We start from the raw sequence: 22,455 nt of genomic DNA on the forward strand, positions 1-22,455 counted from the left end.
ACTTCTGTGTGGCCGTTATCTGATTTCCTACAGAAATCTTTTCAGTGTCATAGGTCCCTCCTCTTTAATGTACAGCTATGTCACCGTGCTCCAAGTGTTTGAACTGAAGGAGAAACCGCAGCTAAAAAAAACAACACGCGAAGCTGCAAAGCCAGCAGGAAAACCGAGATCTTGCACAAACCCCCGGTGCCTGGCGCTGCTGGCTTCCTCCGAGCAGCAGCCGCCCCCGGCCTCCCCACGGAGGCGCCCAGGACCGCTCCCAGGGAAAGTCCGCGAGGGCAGCGGCAGGATCACAGAGCCACAAGCCGGCCGCTTTGCCGCGCTCGGCTCCTGGGCCCAGGGCAGCGGCTGCGCGGGCCGCGCTGCTCCGCTCCGCGCCATGAGGGTGCGTGAGGGCGAGGGTGGGCGGCAGCGGCGGCGGGCCCTGCGCGGCCACGGCTGGCGCCTGACGAGACTTCTCCTTGCAGACCTTCTTGAAGTGGCTGCTAGGGATCCTCGGGGTTGCCGTCGTCGTCACGGTCATCGCCGTGCCCCTGGCTCTGCTCACCGGCAGTAAGTCCGCGGCGGGGCAGGGAGGGGAGGGCGGCGGGGGGCTGCCTGCGGCCGCGGGCGCTCGCGCTCTGCTCTGGACGGGTGTTCTGCAGCCGCGACGCCCACTGCCGCGGGGGGGAAAGTTTTGCTGAAAGTTTGTGCTTTAGGGAACAGGGTTGATGGAGCTGGAGCTCCTGGGTCCTGGGAAGTATTTCGTCAAGGTGTCTCATCTGGGAGGACGGGGGACGGAGGGGCGGGGGTAAAAAGTCCCTTGAGCCCCGTGTGAGCTGAGAAAGTACTAGTTATAAGCATTATCGTTTTCAGTATTTTCCTTTCCTATTGTAGCTGAAGGCTGTAGAACCAGCAGTAAAATGCCACTTAGTTTTCTAGGGCACATTGAAAAGATAAGATTATATTCTCTTTGATTTGCTTTGTTTGCACAACTTTTGTTAATGTGATTGAGCGAAAGTATATACACAGCACAGTTACAGAGGTCAGAAAAGTAGGAAAATATTTGGAATGTATTTTTGGACTGTGATCAGTTTATACTTTCCAGGTTGCCCTTGTAGCTCTGGATGTTAATGTGAAATAGTATTAAATCCTCATCAGCAATGCATTGCTTCCAGCTGGTAGGACAGAGCTGCAGGTTAATCTCTCTTCTTGTGTCCTTACGATTAACAGCTGAGCATTTGTGGTAAGTAGAATTCAGGACTGCAGACTCGAAGGAAACAAAGTGTTTTCTAGACTGGATGTTTGGTAGTCTTCTGTTTGTGAGGTGCATCACAAAAAGTGTGAAGACATATATGTTGATCTTGACAGTGTGTTCGTTTCTGAACACACCGATGGCTTATGTGCACAGAAAGTTACGGTGGGTTTTTTTGTATGTAAATTAAAGAGGCAAAGCTTGCGTCACTAGTGTTCATAAGGCATAATTACATTAAGCTTTTTGGCAATTCAGCTCTGTCATTATTAATATCACAGTCATTAAAAACTAGATTTTTAAAGTCCGGATACCTGAATTACATACCTTCTGGGCTAAAACTTGCATCAGAGGATGCTGTCTCTCTTTTCTGTTTTTTTTTTGGGCAGCTTTTTGCCACTTATCTCAAAAAATCTGCTTTTTTGAGATGACAGAAAATACTCTTAGTTTCAGAAGTTGGGAAGAGCAAGAGAAAGTGTCTTAATAGCTTATCAGATTCATGTGTGCAAGCATAACACCTAGTGAAAGAATTCAGTATGTGGGCCTGAACTCTGCTGAAGAGTTGGTGCTTGTCTAGCTCAATGCCAGTTACTGAAAATGCAATGGGTTTTCTTCTTTCATAAATTGTAGCATAGGAATCCCTTTGCTGTGGAAGTGGCTGCAATTTAGAATCAGTCATAGAGTATGTAGTAAATAGATTTTACTTTAAAGAAACACTTCTGTTGAATGACACACAGAATATCACCATGCTGTCAGCCTTGGCTTGCGTCATTTTGCATGTAAAAGAGTAGGGCAATGTGTCAGTCTTTTTACTGTTGGCTCAAATTAACGCGTGGGAAATTACCTAGCACACCCGCGTAGTTCACCAGGTCCCTCTAGATAAAATAAGGACCGAGATGGAGAGGTCCCAGTTCAAAAACTTGAATTCCTGTCTCTTCCCAAATCAGGCCAGCAGTAACAACTGTGACCATTATAGTTCAGGAACTGCAGGGTGCTTTTGAATTTTTGACTGACAGGTGCTAAACAAATGTTTTCTGTTAGCTGAGAGTGTACAGGTGGTGCAGTTATAATTACTCCTTTATAGGTTAGAGCACTTAATCACTGACAGTTTGATTATATGGCTTTTATGAACAACCTCAGGGCATGCAAATCAGCTGAGGATGCCTCCTGGGACAGTACAGGTGCTGGGCAGAGTACAAAATAAAAGGAGGCAAAGTTGAGGGGCAGTGGGGGGCGGGGGGGGGGGGAGGAGGAGGAGCAGGAGCAGCAGCAGCAGCAGCAGGAGCTCACATGACTGTGACTATGTGAAATCAAAGTCTGTTCTGATAAAACTCACTGTAATTGCAGTCTTTATTTCATCCCAATGGTCCAGGCATTGTGCAGGGGGTGAAAATGATGATTATTGATATACACGGATAATTTTGTGTTTGGATTTCTTACCTTTGGTCTGCTGCTCTTCCCCCTGCCATGCTTCTCAATGTACTTTTATTTCATAAGCTTAGTAGTCATGCAGCACAGAATCAGTTGGATAAATGGGCTCCAGTGCTGTGAAAGGTTGTGAAATTTTGCCACTCCAGAGAAGTTCTGGCTTGTTGGCTGGACTGTAGGCTTGGCAAGTGGAACTTTGGCTTCTTTCCTTGCGACCGTTTAACATCGGCAAATACTGCAGACTTAAATTTGCAAAAGGGTTCCCTAATTTTGGGTGCAGCCCTTTGGTATTTACCTTAAGGGTCTTCAGCCAGAACTGTGTGCAAAATTCTATACTTTTTGTTTATCTCCACTATCTATTTTGCCACATTATTTTGTATTAACCACCTGGGGCTACTTGCATCAAACAGTTTAATCTCAAAACAGCCTTGGGGGTTGTATTTGAAGTCTGTTGATGAAAACGTTGTTATGCTTTGAAGAACTGTTCAAGAGGTGGCTACAGTAGCAAGTGGTTACCCTTAAAGCATGAGTACTTTCTAAAAAATTGTCGTCTGTCTGCTCGTGTTTCACTTATCCATTTACTTACGCTTCTCACATTTTTTTTCTCCTGTAACTTTCCATGCAAAAGGCAGATTGAAACATCCAGTGGCCATACACCATTACTTCTTCTCTAACAGCAGTTCTTGTTGCAGCCAGCTGAGCAGGAAGGCCAGGAGTGAGAGAAAGAGTAGCCAATGCTGAGAGCAGAAGGGAGACAGTGCAATATCTCGTATCATTCTGCTGCCATGAGCAAGTCATCAACAGCATTATAGTGGGGGGTCCTATAAACCAGATTCCTTCACCCAGAGGTCTCATTCTCCAAGGATGAGATACTCGCTAAATGGGAAGGCTCATCACTGTCATGGTTAGATGATACTAGGCATGGGCTTCTGTGGTCTTTTGACAGAAATGTGCTTAGAAGAGGTTGGAAAAGCACAGCAGGTGCTGGGGAAGTTAATGACCTTAAGGTGCCTGAAGGTACTCTGTGGATCTGATGCCTAACTGATGTGTTTGGTATTACTAGTGGCTGGTAGAAAGCTACCATAAATAGAGTTAAGGGTTACTGGCAGCAGAAGTCCGATAAGTTCATGTTGTCATCCTGGATTTGAAGTTGAAGAGTGTTGGGACTGCTGAGACAGCTTCATGCTTCAAGGACTCATGAGAGGTGAGGTTGCAGATCTTCCTCACAGCCGTGTTACTGTATAACTGGAAAAAAAGGAAAAAAAAAGTCTCCGAATAGCTCTCGTCATTGTTCTATTGGGGATGGTCATGTCTACAGTCTTTCCCTGTTTATCCTATCTGCATTCTGTCCATTCTTAGTTCATAAGCAAATTTGTGACTGAGTAGTGTGGAGGAGTAACTATTGCCAGTGTCACCAGCCTGCATGCAACTGAACAGTGTGTTTAAATTACAAAGAGGCTTCTGGCTGATATACAACCCTTGCATTTGAAGACCTGTGCCACAAGATGAATGAGTCTGGCAGCTGCGATCTGTCATGGTTTTCTTGGGAATAAGGGGTCCTGTATTATTCCAGTTTCTGAAGGGCATTAGGTTCAAGGGTGTTTAGGGAGAAAGCTAGAAAATCTGTAAGGGTATTTAAATCTATGGATCTGTCCTGGTTTTGCAGGGATAAAATGTATAGAATCAATTTTCTGTTACATTTTGTTTCAGTTTGTGGCCAGCAGTGGTACGGTGATCAAGGCCATTAGCAGTGAGGGCCAGGGCAGCTGACCCAGGCTGGCCCACAGGTGTGTCCTATAACATTAACGTCAGGTTCACTATAAATGGGAAAGCTGCTGGGGAGGAGGGGGTGTTATTTGCTCTGCCTTATTCTTCCGCTTTCTCCTCAATGGTTGTGATCCCTGGAGGAACTTGCTACTGCTCTATAGGCTGAGTATAACTTTGTGTCTTTTGTATTAGTATTGATATTGGTTTTCTTATTGTATTATCACAGAATCACAGAATGTTAGGGATTGGAAGGGACCTCGAAAGATCATCTAGTCCAATCCCCCTGCCGGGGCAGGATTACCTAGACCATATCACACAGGAACGCGTCCAGGCGGGTTTTGAATGTCTCCAGAGAAGGAGACTCCACAACCTCTCTGGGCAGCCTGTTCCAGTGTTCGGTCACCCTCACCATAAAGAAGTTTTTCCTCATATTTATGTGGAACCTCCTGTGTTCCAGCTTGCACCCATTGCCCCTTGTCCTGTCAAGGGATGTCACTGAGAAGAGCCTGGCTCCATCCTCATGACACTTGCCCTTTACATATTTATAAACATTAATGAGGTCACCCCTCAGTCTCCTCTTCTCTAAGCTAAAGAGACCCAGCTCCCTCAGCCTCTCCTCATAAGGGAGATGTTCCACTCCCTTAATCATCTTTGTGGCTTTGCGCTGGACTCTCTCTAGCAGTTCCCTGTCCTTCTTGAACTGAGGGGCCCAGAACTGGACACAATATTCCAGATGCGGCCTCACCAGGGCACAGTAGAGGGGGAGGAGAACCTCTCTCGACCTGCTGACCACACCCCTTCTAATACACCCCAGGATGCCATTGGCCGCCTTGGCCACAAGGGCACATTGCTGGCTCATGGTCATCCTGCTGTCCACTAGGACCCCCAGGTCCCTTTCCCCTACGCTGCTCTCCAACAGGTCTGCCCCCAACTTGTACTGGTACATGGGGTTGTTCTTGCCCAGATGCAGGACTCTACACTTGCCCTTGTTATATTTCATTAAATTTCTCCCCGCCCAACTCTCCAGCCTGTCCAGGTCTCTCTAAATGGCTGCGCAGCCTTCCGGTGTGTCAGCCACTCCTCCCGGTTTTGTGTCATCAGCGAACTTGCTGACAGTGCACTCTATTCCCTCATCCAAGTCATTAATGAATATATTGAATAGTACTGGTCCCAGTACCGACCCTTGAGGGACTCTGCTAGACACAGACCTCCAACTGGACTCTGTCCCATTGACCGCCACTCTCTGGCTTCTTTCCTTCAGCCAGTTCACAATCCACCTCACTACCCGATCATCCAGACCACACTTCCTCAGTTTAGCTGCGAGGATGCTGTGGGAGACCGTGTCAAACGCTTTACTGAAATCGAGATAGACCACATCCACAGCTTTACCATCATCTATCCACCGGGTAACATCCTCATAAAAGGCTATCAAGTTGGTTGAGCATGACTTCCCTTTGGTGAAGCCATGTTGAGTGCCCCTAATGATCCCCCTATCCTTGATGTGCCTAGAGACAGCATCAAGAACAAGTTGTTCCATCACCTTTCCGGGGATGGAGGTGAGGCTGACCGGTCTATAGTTACCCGGGTCCTCCTTCTTGCCCTTTTTGAAGACTGGAGTGACATTCGCTTTCCTCCAGTCCTCAGGCACCTCTCCTGTTGCCCACGACTTAGCAAAGATGATGGAGAGTGGCCTAGCAATGACTTCCGCCAGCTCCCTCAGCACCCGCGGGCGCATCCCATCAGGGCCCATGGATTTATGGACATCCAGATTGTTTAATTGGTCCCTGACCCAGCCCTCATCTACCAAGACAGATTCCTCCTCTATCCTGACTTCTTCTGGGGCCTCAGGAGTCCGGGGCTCCTCAGGACAGCCTCCAACAATATAGACAGAGGCAAAGAAGGCATTCAGTAACTCCGCCTTCTTTTTATCCTCTGTCTCCAGGGCCCCCACCTCATTCATCAGTGGGCCTACATTGCCTCTAGTGTTGGCTTTACCTGCAATGTATTTGAAGAAGCCCTTTCTGTTGTCCTTGACCTCTCTTGCAAGGTTTAATTCCAAGGAGGCCTTAGCTTTCCTAATTGCCTCCCTACATCCTCTGACAACAGACTTATATTCCTCCCAAGTGGCCAGCCCCTCCTTCCACGATCTGTACACCCTCTTCTTCCACTTGAGTTTGCCCAGCAGTTCCCTGTTCAACCATGCAGGTCTCCTGGTACCCTTTCTTGACTTCCTACCTGTTGGGATGCTCTGATCTTGAGCTCGGAAGAAGCAGTCCTTGAATGCTAACCAACTGTCTTGGGCCCCCTTACCTTCTAGTACCCTGTCCCATGGGATTTCCCCTAGCAATTGCTTGAAAAGGCCAAAGTTGGCCCTCCTGAAGTCTAGGGTTGCAATTCTGCTAGCTATTCTGTTCCTGCCACATGAGATCCTGAACTCTACCATCTCATGGTCACTACAACCAAGGCTGCCCTCAACCTTCACCTCTTCAACCAGACCCTCCTTGTTAGTGAGGATCAGATCCAGCAGTGCTCCTCTCCTAGTTGGCTCATCCACCATTTGCATCAGAAAGTTATCATCAATGCACTGGAGGAACCTCCTGGACTGAGGATGGCTGGCTGCGTAGGCCTCCCAGCAAATATCAGGGTAGTTGAAATCCCCCACGACAACCAGACCCTGTAATTGCGAGACTGCTCTCAGCTGCCTGTAGAAGGCCTCATCACCGTCCTCATCCTGATCCGGTGGCCTGTAATAGACACCCACAACAGTATCACCCCTGCCAGCCTGCCCCTTAATTCGCACCCACAAACTCTCAACTCGCTCCTGATCCGCCCCTGGACAGAACTCAATACATTCTAGCTGCTCACTCACATAAAGAGCAACTCCACCACCTCTCCTTAGCGGCCTGTCTTTCCTGAACAGGACATAGCCATCCATGACCACATTCCAGTCATGCGAGGCGTCCCACCAAGTCTCTGTAATTGCCACTAGATCATAGCCCCCCGACCGAACACGGATTTCTAACTCCTCTTGTTTATTCCCCATGCTGCGTGCATTGGTGTACAGGCATTTCAGGGAGCGAGCTGAGCACACCCATTTCACCCCAGGGGGATGGGAGGCCTCCTGGTCTACCTCAACACTAGAGCGTTGCCCCAGTGGTGCAAGCCCAGCTACTACCCCATCCCCCTTCGAATCTAGTTTAAAGCTCTCCGAATGATCCCTGCTAACTCCTGTCCCAGAACCCTTTTGCCCCTACGACATAAACCTTTCCCATGTATCACTGTCACGCCTGGTGTCTTATAAAACCAGCCATTATCAAAGAACCCAAAGCCCTGCCTGTAGCACCAGTCTCGTAGCCAGGCGTTAATAGAGAGAATCCTACTATTCCATCCCACGTCATCACCTGAAAATGGAAGGAGGGAGGAGAAAACAACTTGTGCCCCAGACTCTTTCACCAACCGTCCTAGGGCCTTGTAGTCTTTCTTCATCCCCCTCAGACTACGGGATGCAGCTTCTTCCCCACCTGTCTGGAAGATGAGCAGGGGGTAGTAGTCTGTGGCCTTCACCAGGTTGGGGAGTTGCCTGGTGATATCCCTGATTCGGGCCCCAGGCAGGCTGCAGACCTCCCTGTGATGGGGGTCAGCTCTGCATATTGGGCCCTCAGATCCCTTTAGAAAGGAGTCTCCAACCACTAAAACTCTTCTCTTCTTCCTTGTGGAGGAGGTAGCTATACGCCTGTCAGGTTTTTCTGACTGTGGTGGGACCTCTGATATAGGTTGCCTCTCCACCACATCCCCATTGGACCGGCTGTATTCCACTAGGGCTTCATATCTATTGCTCAGAGGCACCTGTGGAGGCGAGGTAGGCAAGGAGGACACTCGCCTTTTGCCACGGCCATAGACTTGTCTCCACTCACTCCTCTCCTCTAGGTTATTGTTCTCCTCTAGGTTATCGTTTTCCACCTGAGAGGGGCAGAGTACAGGGGTCCCTCGATCCTGGGAGCTCTCCGGCAGGTGCTCCCATTTTTGTTGCAGGGAGGGCAGAGCCTGGCTCCACCAGTCTATCTCCATTTCAGCCTCCCGAATGCTCCTAAGCCTTTTTACTTCGGCTTGAAGCCTTTCAACCTGGCTTTGCAGCTGTGCCGCTCGGCCAAGCAGATCATCTACTTGCTCACAGCGCACACAGCCCCCTGACACCACAGAGACGCTGAAGCATTCCCTGCAGCCTGCGACCTGCACCATCGCCTCCTTCCGTGGGAGCTCTGTCTGGGTTCCCACATCCATTTTGGTCTTCTTCCGCCGGGTAGATACCATTGTTCTTTCACTGAGCTGGGAAATACCTGTTGGTGACACCCCTGGTTCACAGCTCCTTGGTGCCTTCCTCGCCTTGTGCACTGGGAGGGAGTCAGTGCCCTCCCCAACGAGCTGCAAACAGCTGCGGCCTCCCCTGCCCTGGGACACACCCAGTCACTGCTGAGTCTCCCTCTCCCCTCTGGGCATTATATCTGTTTAAATTTCAACCCATGAGTCTCCCTTCTTTTCCCAGTTCCCTCTCTCGGTTGGGTAAGGGACATTGGGTGATAGAACAACTGGTTATTGTTTAGCCCTGGGTGTGGGCTAAATGGAGACAGGATCAGAAACTGATCTTTGAAGTTAGATTCAAATAGATACAGCATGCTATAGATTGGTGTGACCAAACAGTCTTTTGGCTTGAATCCAACTGTTGTAACTATTCTATTTTCCCGATGTGTTCATGCACCTTGCTCTGCATTACAGGATCCTTGTAGTCATCGTGTTATGTGTGGATATATTACTTTTTTAGGTAGTGAAGGAAAAGATAGACAATGGAAATGTTTTCCTGTTGTATGTCCTTGACTTCTGTAACTGTCATTTAACTGGGTTATGTACCTTAATTCAAATGTTGAGTAACATAATATAAAAAAAAATTACCAGCAGTGGATTGCTATCTGTAAAACACTTCTGCTATTTTTATTTCCTTGCTTTGCATGAGATGGGGCAAATTTGAGAGGGATTCGAGAGCTATTGATTACAAAGTTAATGATTACCTCCCTCTGGGGAAGTCTCTGCAGCCCCAGAGAGTGACGCCTGGGTGAACTGCCCCAGGAGGTGTCACGGTGCTCCCCCGTTGGTTATGGTCTCTACTGGATGGCCAGTATCAGCCACTGGGAACCAGATGCGATTCTGCGTTAAGCGAACCTTGGCCTGACCCAGCAGAGTCATTTTACTTTATTATTTGCTAGAAATACATTTCTGTGCGCTTAATTATCAAGTATCTCAGGCAGTAAATGGGGGCTTGAGTGTAGGGGGAAGGTTTTTGAGTGCTTTTTTACACACATTAGAAGAGAAACAGGGAAGAAGGAAGATTTGGAAAAAATAGCCTGAAATGTCACTTTTCTGACTAACTACTGAATCAGTCAGGTTTCCCTTCTTGCATCTCTCACGCTGCTCCTAAATTACATTCTTAGATTACAGATCATTCTTGCTCTTGTTTTACTGTCACTTAAAGATAATGGTACTCATTCACCTTTTCTGAATTTTATTGTTTCTCTATCCCTTTCTTTCTCATTATTGCTGAGCATCATGCTTGTACTCGTCTTTGCCTTGTTGCGGTTCTTCCAGTCTCTCTTGGTAGTGGTGAACATGCAGCGAAGCTTCTCTTATTACTGATTTTATCGCTTTCCATCTCTTTTAAGTCAGTTACATAATTTCTTGCTCTTTTTTATTACATATGGAAATTAGTAAAATGTGCCTTGACATGGGGGAATAAACAATACATATACCAAAAGTAATTTGTCAACAACTTTAGATTTTGCTATGGTGATGTGTCATACCATAAACCTTACACAATAGTTAACTTCTTGTTTACTTTACACCTTACACCTACAGAAACCAACTCAATTTTTCTCTTGAGAAAGGGTGACATATTAAAAAAAAACTAAATTGAAACAAAACTCTTTCATCAACTTCATATGAGTACTACTTACATAAAAGGTTAAGAGCCTTCTTCCCAGAAGGACTTACTTAAGTTTTTGCTGTTGTAACAGAGGTATTGTGAGGTAAATATTTCCAGTATGCCATTATGGCAGTGGAAATATGTATGTGCTGCTGGGGATGAGAATAGGGTGAAGATGAAGAGCTAGTCATTTTGAATTTAGAAAAATAAGTCTGTATCTGAAATAGTCAAAAAAGAAAAACAGCACAAAAATTCAGCCTTCACAGCCTCTCTGAGGAGCCTGAGAGTGAAAAGCTATTTTGCAAAAATATGAACATACATTGACCTGTATCCAATCTTCAAAGCCAGTAAAATGCTCTTGAATGTCAACAACTACTTTATTTTGTCAAAATAAACCTGTTTGACACTTTTTTTCAAATGGAATCTGAACAAGAAGAACCAAAATGCAGAATTCAGTGTATGTTGAGTATCTTTGGTTGATGGCATAGTGTGGGTAAGTAAGAACATACTGGTAGTGGCCTATCTCGCAAATTAAGAAAATACTTCGACTAGAACTTTTATGACTATACCCTTACAGCTTGGCGTATGTTTTCATATTCAGTTACTATGTGGAAGGTGTTGACAGAAAATGAAATTTTAATTTTATACACAGCCAAGAAATCTTAATAGTGGCCTGATTTTTAGTAATGAGACCTCAGCAAAATGTGTATGTCACCAGGGGGAAAAACATTCATCAGTTTGGAAAAATCCCTAAACCTGTTCATCAGCCACCTGTCTTAAATTGCTCCTCCTTTTCCAAGAGAGAGTTTTGTTGCTTTCTGAAGCTCCTCTAATTGAAAATTACACTTATTCAATTAGGAAGGAAAGAAGTGATATTCCCAACTAGACAACTGTGCATGAATATGAAATGCACACTTGTTCATAATCCATCAAATTAAATGTTCAGTTAATATAGAATAATTTGAGAAATTAATATTCTTATGGAAATTTCATGAGCAAGAAATCTAGACTAGTAATTTCTTGGAACAGTCAAATTTCAGATGGAATTGAGCAAGCAATTTTTTTACCCTTTGCTGAGCATCTTAGACTAAAATTATCGTTTGTTATGGCTCTTGACTTCTATTGCAGCAATGGCTGTACAGTCTGTGCTGTATATATGCAATGTGCTTATTGTTTGGAAATAAGAGTAAAACTGTAATAGCTTGTATAAATATCTTCCTGACGTGTTCCAGATGTCACATGTATTTAACCTGCAGAAAGATAACCTGCAAAAATTATTGTGAGATGCTTTTCTGTGTGTCTCCAAGGTCTTTGCACTCTTTTTCTTCTTCAGCATAATAATGGAAGAGGCTGTCTATTTAAAAGTATCTCAAAGACTGGGACTTTCAGAATTGATAGGGGCAAGTTATTATCTTGGCTCATCAGTCATCACGTCTGTACTTGAGTGTTCTTTTCAATTGTTTTTATCCTAGGTCTTTTGATTTGTACTGGTAGTAACAAAAAAGGAATGATTTAGCCAGTTGAAATAAAAATTGCTTCACTTCTGGACTGTGTAGATTTGAATGAGGATAGTTTTTAGGTTTCCATTTCAAAAAAAAAAAAAAAAGGCAAGGGAGGAAGTGGGGAGAGAATTGCACACCTGAATTTTAAAATTGTGGTCTTTGTTTTCAGAGGAAAAAGATCACAAAGACTCATAAACTAATTTTTTTTATTATTATTATTTGAACCTTTCAGACTTTGAAAAGAGTAGCTTGTGCACTGCAGCCAGTAAGAAAGAAATATTTTTCGTAGAAGTTGACTGCAGTGCACTGGAGCTGATGACCAAACTCATTAGCTTAACTGGGTTCAAAGTTTCACTCAGTCTTTTCAAAGTAACCTGGTTACTTGGCTTTAATTTTGCAGTCAAAATAGTAATGTTGCAGTAAACATTTAAGATACCTTGGTGAAAAACACCTCAAGAGAGGGTTGAATATTTAACCAGTTATTTCATCATAAGCTTATCAGTAAGTTTTTATGATTTATTTTTTTTTTAAATTAGACCTTCCCTGAAAATTTTGCTGCTCCTCAGATTTTTTTTTATATGAGACATTTCTGAAATTTGAGTTTAATGATAAGCAGATGATTCACAATCGAAGGACTCGGGAACAGCAACCTTACAGAATATGTGATAAAGTACAGTAGCCGCTTTAATTTTAGGGTATCGTTTGAGGTCTGTACATCTGTTTACATGGCTGCCACATTTCTTTCATCTGGACAGCCTTATCCATCCACCACTCTCAAACATAAGCATATATGTCTCTGCTTTGCATGATCCACCCCACAATTGATGTCTTACGCAAATATTAGCAGTCAGGGTGCTGCAGCGAAGTTCCCAGAGTAAGCATAGCTAGGAAAGGCACTAAGACCACTTCTTTCCAATTTTTGAGAAGTACAAGTATGCATTTCCAGAGATAAGAGGGCCAGAGGTCTTCTGTTTATTTTTGTCACTGTCAAAAAAGATATTTACATTTACTCAAAAGATAACAGCTCTTGTGTACCTTAAAGTAAAATAGCAGCAGAGACATTGGTAATTTTTACATAAGTTTTTTGAGTGATCTCACTGATACTGCTTTATTTTATGCTTGCTGAATTTATCTTGCAGTAAAACTTTAGAGCCTTCTTACTGCTAGTACTTTAGAGCTGGTTAGCTAAAACACATCAATAACTGGCAACAAAAAAAACACTTAGTGGTCAGGTTGAGAAGCTGGGGTGGAAAAGTTTGCAGCAACATCAAAATCTCTCTTCCATCTCTTTCAGAAAGTACCTCTGAGCCTGATTCACGAAGCACATATACTCTACAGAATTACTTGAATGATGACTATAAGTACAGAACACATAATTTGCAGTGGATTTCAGGTAATTCATTTCTACATACAGCATGAATGTAAAGAAAATGTCCTGCCTTCAGTAAACACGTATCTTCGTGCTGAGGTGACTACTGTATCCTGGAAAAAAAAAGTTAATTTGTTGGTGCTATTATAGAAAGATGTGTAGCTCAAATAGTTGTGATTTTTTTTTTTTCCCCTTAGATAGATGTTCGCATTCACAGCAAGCTATATTCTCCTACTGCTAAAAGAGCATACTTACTTCTATGCTTTGTTGTAGAAGCATGTTATACTCTGAAGTGTGTCAGCTTCCTGTGCATCAGGCTATCGGGGAACAGGAGGATACAGGGCGCTTTTCGTTTTGAATATGCCTAGTGCCCCAAGGGAAAGCGATGCCAGAAGGCAGAGGCTGTGAGCCCCAGGACTACATTTAGTGAATGTTCTTGTGCTATAAGCATCCTTTCATTGCAGAAGTGGGAAACACAATGTTGATCAGATTTTTGAATTTTATTTTCTGCTTAAAAACATAAGGGGAAAAGGGAAGTAACTGATGAGCATTTTACTTACTGTTTATTAGCAGCTCTCTTGTTCTTTTAGGAAATCAGTATCTTCACAAAACAGCTAATGGGGACATCCTACGTATCGATGCTGAAACCGGAACATCTTCAGTAATCTTGGCGAATACAACATTAGTATGTTGACTTTTATGTAATATATGCAGGCATTGGGAAAGGTATTGATTTCAATATGTTGTTCTGCATATTTCTTTGGAATCTGTGCTTTATATGTTCCTTTTGCCCTTTGTTGACAGGATAAATACAAAGCAACCACAGTTATATTGTCTCCTGACCAAAAGTTTGCTCTTCTGCAGTACAGCTATACAAAGGTACAAGTGCACTTCGTGTCTATGAGGATGAAGCTGGGAAATAAAGGTTTGGGAACAACTGAGCGAGAAGGTGGCCTTGAAACTAGGGGATGGCAGAGGCTGAGAGAATGTGAGGGAAATGCAGGAGGATGGATGAATGAGATGGATGTCTGCAGGGGAAGAGTGAAGTTGAGCAGGCAGGAGGAGGAGAAGAGACTGGTGGTGTGTGTGAGCTTGGCAGAAGAGAGATGACTGCCTGAGAAAAGAAGCTGGATAAAAAGTGGATGGAGAGATACCACAAGGAGAGTGAGGCTGGCTGGTTTGTCTGGGGAGACAAGCTAGAAGAGTAGATAGGCATGACTGTTCAAGGAGTTGTGTGGGTAAGAAGTGATGAGTAGATATGCTTGTATACATATGTGTGTGCATATATGCTATGTATATAAATGGCTGTTACATTGTGGTGTTAGGACATAAGAGTTAAAACTGAGGTGAATGAAAAGCAGCATGTGCTTACGAGAGAAGGCTGTCCTCTTGTGCTTGGAGTGGACTTGGGTGTCCTTGTTCCCTACTGTCAGGAAGCACGTGAAAAACCTCCAGCACAATGCCTCATTCTGGCTTTGTGCTGAACCATGCAACAAAGGTCAACCTGTGTTTGTGCCAGCTGGCATGAAAACCTGGCTCTGCCTGCCACTTGAGGACAGTTACAGAAACCTAATGGAGGTGGTAATTTGCCCTCCAGTGTGTGCACTGAGAAGCCAGTAACTTTGTTGTTGTTTCCTTTTTTTTCTAGAGAGCTGCCTGTTTTGTTTGTAAAAAAGCTCAGTGCTGACTGGTGCAGTGTACAAATATTCGAGCACTGTCACTGAGCTCTGTCTGCATGTTCTGGCTTTGCAGTCCAAGAATGCCTCTCACACTGCGCCAGCCACAATCCATGCACCCAGTCATCACTTTTTTGCAGTTTTAGCTTCCTTGCTAGGTACTACTATGCCAGTTACCTTTTGTCTTTCTAAATTGTTCAGAATTGTGTGACTTTTCACTGCATCATTAGTGGCCACAAAATTCCTTATATTTTTCCAGCCACCCTAGACATCCCCTCTACTTGTGATTTATTGCTTTATGGTATTTTATTTGTTGCAGTCATAAGAGTTAATTTTATTTTAATGTTGAAGCAAGATCTTTTAACCTTTATATAATAGGGTGATTGAAAGTTATGTTATTAATCTTCATTACAAGGAAACAGAGTAACGAAATGAATCATGAGGATGTAGACACCTCTTATGTAATAGCCATCTGGCTCTGTAGTACTAAGTTATTGTTTTATATCTTCATACAAATCTTCAAGAACCATCATAGAAGGTAGCATTATTGTAGCATGTCAACACCGTGGGCTAAATCAAACCTCTTCAGCCCCACATAATGAATACATTTAAATGTGTCTGCGTTATCATCATCATCTTTCCCTCTGTAAGTGCCCACAGAGTGATATGGCTTCAAGAGGCAGGTTTCTGAGAGAAAGGGATTATTTCTGTGACAATATGAATGGGAATAGGTCACCTTGGAACTGGAGGAACTGCTACAGAAGTACTGCTGCGACTTATGAGGACTACTAAACAGTAAGATGCCAAGTTAAATAATACAGCATGGAAAATGAGACAGAAAGCAGCAAGTGTGCCAGTGAGGCAGAAGGAGGAGGATTAACTGTGCATAGCTACAATAGTCTGCCATGTAGCTACAAGGATTTCTGAAAATCTGCAGCATCTCTGGCCTCTATATCTCTGTCCTTAATCAGTCAGTGGCCTCTGTCATAGTATTAAGTGATGACCCCAGAGGGGTAGCGATTATTTAGTCTTTTCTTAAACCTTGCAGAGATTTGTTACCCTTGTATATTTGTTGTGTTCTGTCTGTCACGCAAAAGCTTGAGGAGGGTTTCAGAGGTAATTCAAACTGTAAGAGATATGAATTCTGGTGAAATTTATTTTCTTAATATTAAAATAATTCTTCTGCAGTTGTGGAGGCATTCCTATACAGCTTCATATCACATCTATGATTTCGATAGCAGGTCAGTAATTTTTGTACACAACACATAGTTTTAACATTTTGCAATGAAATGACATTTCACTGATTTCTCTTAGCTGCATTTTGTTTTTTGTTTTTCCAGTTCTATTATAGATGCCAGACTACTACATAATGATACACAATATATTTCCTGGTCACCTGTTGGTCACAAACTGGTTAGTAAAGATAAGTGAAACATGTATAGTTGGTTTTGTACATATGGCAAGGAAGCTCGCATTGTATGTGCCCTTGAGGTTTTGGGACTTCCCTGCTGCTAGATGAAGTAGCTGAACTAGTTTCCAAATTGACTATTTTTGCTGGAAAGACTCAAATCCCTCTGTGTGTTTTGTTTTGTTCTTTAATGAAAAAGCATTCCTGAAAGTAGTAGTGGCCCCAGTAGTCATATAATGCACAAGTGCACAGGGACTTCATGTTTTTACAGTTGCAGACAGTGGTTCGTGCCTTTCAAAGGCAGCAGCATTACAATTGTCTACTTACTCATCACTGTGGTTTTTGTCTGCTAATTACACCATAAGCAATGGACAGTTGATGGATGCATGTGACAGGGATTAGAGGATCAAAATCTCTCTTGTACTCTTTCCCACTGTCCTTTTCTTCCTGCTCGATCCATGGCAATCATGACAGACACTGTTTGCAAGGCTTGTGCATTTCCTGTGGTGAGCATTGGATCTGACTAAAGATCTATCACAGGAGAACGTGGCATTTATTTATTCTTATTGCTTGTAGTATAGGGATTGTAGAGCCCAACCACAGAAGCAAAGGGTGTTGAAAAGAGCTTTCTGCATTGCAGAGTGAAGCTCTGTAATAAAACGGTGCTGTTCAGTTGTTGGAGAGGAAAAACGGGGGTGATTAGAGAGGCAGGCAGGTGCCAAAAGCTAGAGGAGTTCTGAGCGCTACTGAAGAAATGCCCCATCTTTGCAGATCTATTAGCAATGCTGAGACCCCCATGAATGTTTTACCAAAGTACTGATAGTTTTCTTTGAAAGTCAAATTAGTGAAAAGCAACTCCTAATGAAGGAAAATAAGCTTGTATCTCAACAGAAAATGAATGGCAGGGTTTTCAAAACTTGATACAGTAATCATGTCATTTATCATAGTTGATTGTTTTTAGCATCTAGGCCTGAAGTTAGGTTGCCACACATGATTTGTATTAGTAATTCAAGTTTGTTAAGTATCAGTGATATTTGGTGAAATGTTATGTTCAAAGACAGTTTTTGTCATATGATGTAAAAGTAAATTTCCCACTAGATATGGCAAAGGAAGGAAGTAGGATTTACTCTAAGAGTAATTGTAATCATAATGATGTTTTGCAGGCGTATGTTTGGAATAATGATGTTTATGTAAAAGCTTCGCCAACTGAAGAACCTGTGCAAATTACTGAAAATGGAGAAGAAAATAAAATTTTCAATGGAATACCAGATTGGGTTTATGAAGGTAACTATATCAAGCATATTTTACTTTGCATGATGATGTAAAAACTTTGTTTTATTGTAATTATTTTATTATAACTGCTGTCTCATTTCTTATCATTGCAAAGTTCAAAGTAATCAAAGTCTGGATTTTAACAGAAGCATGCATCCTTACCCGAGCTTAATACCTGGATAGTGTGAGGATCTAAGAACAGAAATGATTTTGCTGAACTTCCAGCGCGTCACTGGAAATCATAGTGTGTGAATTAGCTTCACATGATAGATTTATAAGCATTGATCTAACATCTCATTTCAGAAACCTGACAAACAGTCTGCACTTTAGTATCTGAACTTCAGTTAAAAAAAAAAATCCTATTAAAAACTAATGAGAACAGTACCTAGGATAGAAGAGCCAGCTTATCAACTATAACTTAAATGCGTTTGCATCTCTTTCAGAGGAAATGTTTGGCACCCATTCTGCTCTGTGGTGGTCTCCAAATGGCAATTTTGTGGCATATGCAGCATTTAATGATACAGAAGTTCCTCTTATAGAGTATTCCTTTTACTCTGAGGACACCTTGCAGTATCCAAAGACCATTAGAATCCCGTATCCCAAGGTCTGTATTATTTATTATATGTGGTTGTTCTGCAGTTTCATTAAGAGCGTTGTCTCATTTAATCAGTTTCTGCTGATGAAAATATTGTCTGTCTCTCCTCAACAGCTTGCTGTGATTACTCTTTCTGAAGTCAACAGCATCTGGCAATGTTAAAGTATTTTATTATCTCCAGGGGAAAGCAAAAAGAAAAAACAATGTATGGTTTAAGGTTTTGTTATTTCACCAGGAAATTTTGAGGTAGCAAGTAGATGTTGAGATAAAAAAAGCTCTTGGGGGTTGAAGTTGGTACAAGGCATTTGGCAGATGTACGTTGTTTTGGTTGTACGTGGTGTTGATAATGGAATCTTTAACTAATGTAGCATTTTTAGTTGTTGGGTGCTTCCTATATTGGGAAGAATCTGCTGATAGAGTTGCTTTGCCCACACCTAAAGCTCTTCCAGTTTTAGCTGAGAGAGTGAAGCCTTTAGTGCGTGCAGCTCCTTCTCCTTTCTCCCCACATGACTTTGTGCCCACTGCTTATGGCACAGTTGGCACTGGACTAAATGGTGTGAGAATCAGTCCAATACACTCCAAACAGGTTCTTCCAGATATTCCATACATGGAGGGTTTAATGCTTAATACAGGATATACCTGTGTGAAGTTATTTGACATTACATGAGATTTTGATTTAACAGAGCAATGCACTTAAGGCACAATAAAAGTACAAATTACATTTAGAGTACAACAATTACACTATACTGCTGAATCACAATACAAATGTGTTTCTCATTGCTGGTGTCCACAATATGCTCACCGTCACAATGCTGGGCATCGCCATTGCTGGGAAGGAATATATGGGTTGAAACCATCTCAAGCCCATTGCTTTTTTCAGTTCTTTTTGTTCCTGGTTTGGTTTTTGTACTCTGTTGGGCTGAAGCACCTATATATCCCCCCTAATGCTGGTCTTGCCAGCTCAGGAAGATATTTTCACTCTTTTGATTAACGGGGGCAAAACAGCCGATACAGCCAGCTGATTGCTCCACTGATACAGCTGTTTGTCTGGTGTAAAAGCCGCCCTCCCTCTGTGTGCCAAGTTCATCTTTCTCTGCAGCAGCCATGGTCAGTCACTCCCTTACCCTTCCCAAAGCTTCGGGAGCACATGGCCTTTGCCTGTCCCCTTGGAGCCTTCCCCAGAGGGGTCACTGATGGCTGCAGGTGCTCTGCCCTGAGCGTGGCGCCTGTGAAGAGACATAGGTGTGGAATGAACTGCCAATTTAAATTGCATGTTTTATTACAAACCCCTTTTGTTTGGAATATTGCTGACTTCTGGAGGTGGGTCAACTACAGCTACCTAACAGTTGTGATGAGGACTTGGCTAGTTAATTTCTGGAGAAGCAGCCCTTACTGACACAGTTATATTGCTGTCAGTACCTAGTAGCACTACGTTAAAAATAGTGGGGTACATGCTGCAGTCACAGCTTTGATTGTGGTATAGGCAGCTGTTACATGGTCACTTAAAGGTATCAGTTTCCATGAAAAAGCACTTTTCTGTCTGTTAGCAATGGATTTGATTCACTGGTAGATACTGTGTGTGGCATGTGGGATGAGATATGGTCAAATACTGTTTTGGGTACAGCAAGTCCTATGTAGTTACAAATGTTTCTAAATGCAGTAGTCTTTCTTATCTAGAAATACATAACTAACAATTTCATATAAAAATATACAAAGGATAATTTATGTATTGATCTTAGGGACTGCATTTAGGAACTTGTCTTTTCAGATGTTTGAAGTTGGCTGGTTCTGCCTGTCTGTAGTAATTTCTTCATCTATAGTTTCAAACACTTGTTTCACTAAGAATATTCTCTCTTCAAAAGTACAACGAAAAATGTTATTTTTAGGCAGGAGCTACAAATCCAACTGTGCAGTTCTTTATTGTGGATACCAAATCGCTTCCTGCTTTCCACTCTGCTGAAATTTCTCCACCTGCAGAAATAAAATCAGGGTAAGAAATTTTGGTTAAATATTTGCTTGTTTCTTTTGGTGGGAGAGGAGGAGCTTTTATGTGTGACTACCCTATAGTCAGTGTATATGGCAGTTTTTCCCAGTCGTGCAGCTCTGGTAGCAACAAGAGTTACCAGAGAAAATCTGCACAGAGATTATCCTCCTAGTGATTATATATAGATGGCATATTCCATGTATGTTATATTCAGAATGTGACAAGTTCTTGGCTCATCATATTCAGTGGAGTCTAACTATGGTGAAGTCATTTCACAGTGCAACTTTAATATGAGCAAGTTTTGGTATAATCAAATTATAATGTATGTATTCCAATTCACTGGGGAGGGGAAAAAAAAAACCTTAATGGTAAGTGAAGATTTGATTTCATTGGAAGCAGACTCCTTGCTGAGGCAAGGTATCATGGTTGTCTTCAGATCTATACTTAGAATGTTTGTTTTCTTTGGAAACGTGGTGAAAACCAGCACCTCTCACAGTAAATGGAAAATTGTATTTCTTAAAATGCCGCTGGAAATGCACAACATGATATAAATGTATTTTGTAAAGAGCAGCTAAATTGATTTAAAATGCGTGCACACAGAATTTGGTATCCCAGATCTTGGGTTTTGCTTTTTCTTTTTAACAGTATTGTGGAAATTTTTTTAGAGGTTTGTACTTACAAACATGATGGGTATGGAAGCACAGGTTATACTGATAAAATTCAGAAAAAACAAGAGAGGTCTGTTAGCTAGTGCATAAAACCAGCATTTTGTATGTGGTGGCCAAAAACCTATAACCGGAATATCAGTGCTGTTCCATTTCAGTCCTCACCGCAGTGTAACTAATGTCTCTGTGTTAACACTTGTGTATCTGTGATACACAAGTTTTTTGTGAATGTGTTTTTCTTTGTCCTTTCTCTACAGAAACACTCCAATAGCTAGATGTTACCTAACTGTTGTGCACTGTTTCTGTCCAGAATTGCAGTGCCTCAGAATAATAAGCCCTTTATGTTTTGGTCAGTTCTGGTTAAGATCTCTGCTGTCTTAAGAGTTACGTTTTACCTTTTGTTAACACCTAATGAAAGCTGAACAATGCTGCTGTGTGACCTGGGAGAATAACCATCAGCCACCTGCCAGCCTTTTACCCATCTGGCTAACACAGGCCTGAGTTATATGGACTGAATCCATTTTTAAATGAATGTAACACTCTGTAAATCAGGATTAATACAAAGATAAATCAAGTCTTGAATGATGAGTGCAAGGATCGAAACTTACTCTTTCTCCCAGTGGCTGATCCAAATAATGGTTAAGCCTCAGCATGTGTGTCCTGCAAACGCTAAGGTTGCCAGAACAGTCTTGGGGAATTTTGCAAGAGCAAAAGTACATAATTAGGAAAAGGCAAGTGATGTGCAATGTTGCTGTCAGGTAGTTTCACTCCTGGCAGCACAAAGTAATGAACCTTTGCACAGTATGTATATTTATACCACTGTATGGCAGGAAAGGTTAATTTTTGTGGTGGAAAATTCTATTTTTACTTCCTTGGAGCTAAATTCTGAGTAAAACTAAGTTTGAATTGGTGGCATACCTCACCCCACTGCAAATGGTTGTTGCAGCACTATCCAGAGCTTGTTGCATGCACAGCAGTTGTACCCCCACATTTGAAGCAGGCACAGCACACTTCTGTTTCAGAGGGTAAGTTTTCTTATTTTCAAGGAAAGCTGCCAAATTCTGGCATGGCAGTGCTTTGCCACATAGGATTGTAGATGAAACCTGATGCTTTTTGCACGAATGACCAGCATGGAATCCATGTGGTGTTTAAACACCACTTTTAACACCATGGGTCCAGGGGGCTCCTGTTGCCCAACAGGAGGAGGATGATAAAGGCAATGGATGCTTCTTGTCTGAAATGATCTGTCCTAAAAATAAGCCATCTTCAGAGTAGAGAGCTCCAGACGGTGATTGCAGGAATATCTTTTCTCAGCAGCAAATGAGGAAGGGCAATGCAGAACTACTGTATGCTATACTTCAGTTTAGTTAACATTTCATGGGTTGTTGAAAACTGAAGGTGCATTCCTAGTCTCTAGAATAACCATAAAATATTTCTTATGTTATAATAATAGCATAATAAATAATATTTTTTTTGTTTTTTCCTTGTATTGTCCATCTTGTCTGATGGATGATTTATAGTCTCCAGACTTGTTAACTTCTCTCACTTTTAAGGAATAAAAACTGTGGGGCTAATTCCCCTTTTACA

At 42.6% G+C, this 22,455-nt stretch overlaps 1 protein-coding gene across 1 annotated transcript in view; it reads left to right on the plus strand.

The window, feature by feature from the left end:
• The first annotated feature begins 335 nt into the window (after window positions 1-335).
• The window catches only part of DPP4 (dipeptidyl peptidase 4), a 44,195-nt gene continuing 22,075 nt past the window's right edge, over window positions 336-22,455 (plus strand). The window contains exons 1-10 of the mRNA XM_068407413.1: window positions 336-385; window positions 468-552; window positions 13,194-13,292; window positions 13,859-13,953; window positions 14,073-14,147; window positions 16,133-16,185; window positions 16,285-16,357; window positions 17,516-17,636; window positions 18,068-18,228; window positions 20,106-20,209. Coding sequence (XP_068263514.1) covers window positions 380-385; window positions 468-552; window positions 13,194-13,292; window positions 13,859-13,953; window positions 14,073-14,147; window positions 16,133-16,185; window positions 16,285-16,357; window positions 17,516-17,636; window positions 18,068-18,228; window positions 20,106-20,209 — 872 coding nt within the window. The 5' untranslated portion in view covers window positions 336-379. The remainder of the gene's footprint in view (window positions 386-467; window positions 553-13,193; window positions 13,293-13,858; window positions 13,954-14,072; window positions 14,148-16,132; window positions 16,186-16,284; window positions 16,358-17,515; window positions 17,637-18,067; window positions 18,229-20,105; window positions 20,210-22,455) is intronic.

Source organism: Nyctibius grandis, chromosome 9 (assembly GCF_013368605.1).
Source record: "Nyctibius grandis isolate bNycGra1 chromosome 9, bNycGra1.pri, whole genome shotgun sequence".
NCBI classification, from domain to species: domain Eukaryota; kingdom Metazoa; phylum Chordata; class Aves; order Nyctibiiformes; family Nyctibiidae; genus Nyctibius; species Nyctibius grandis.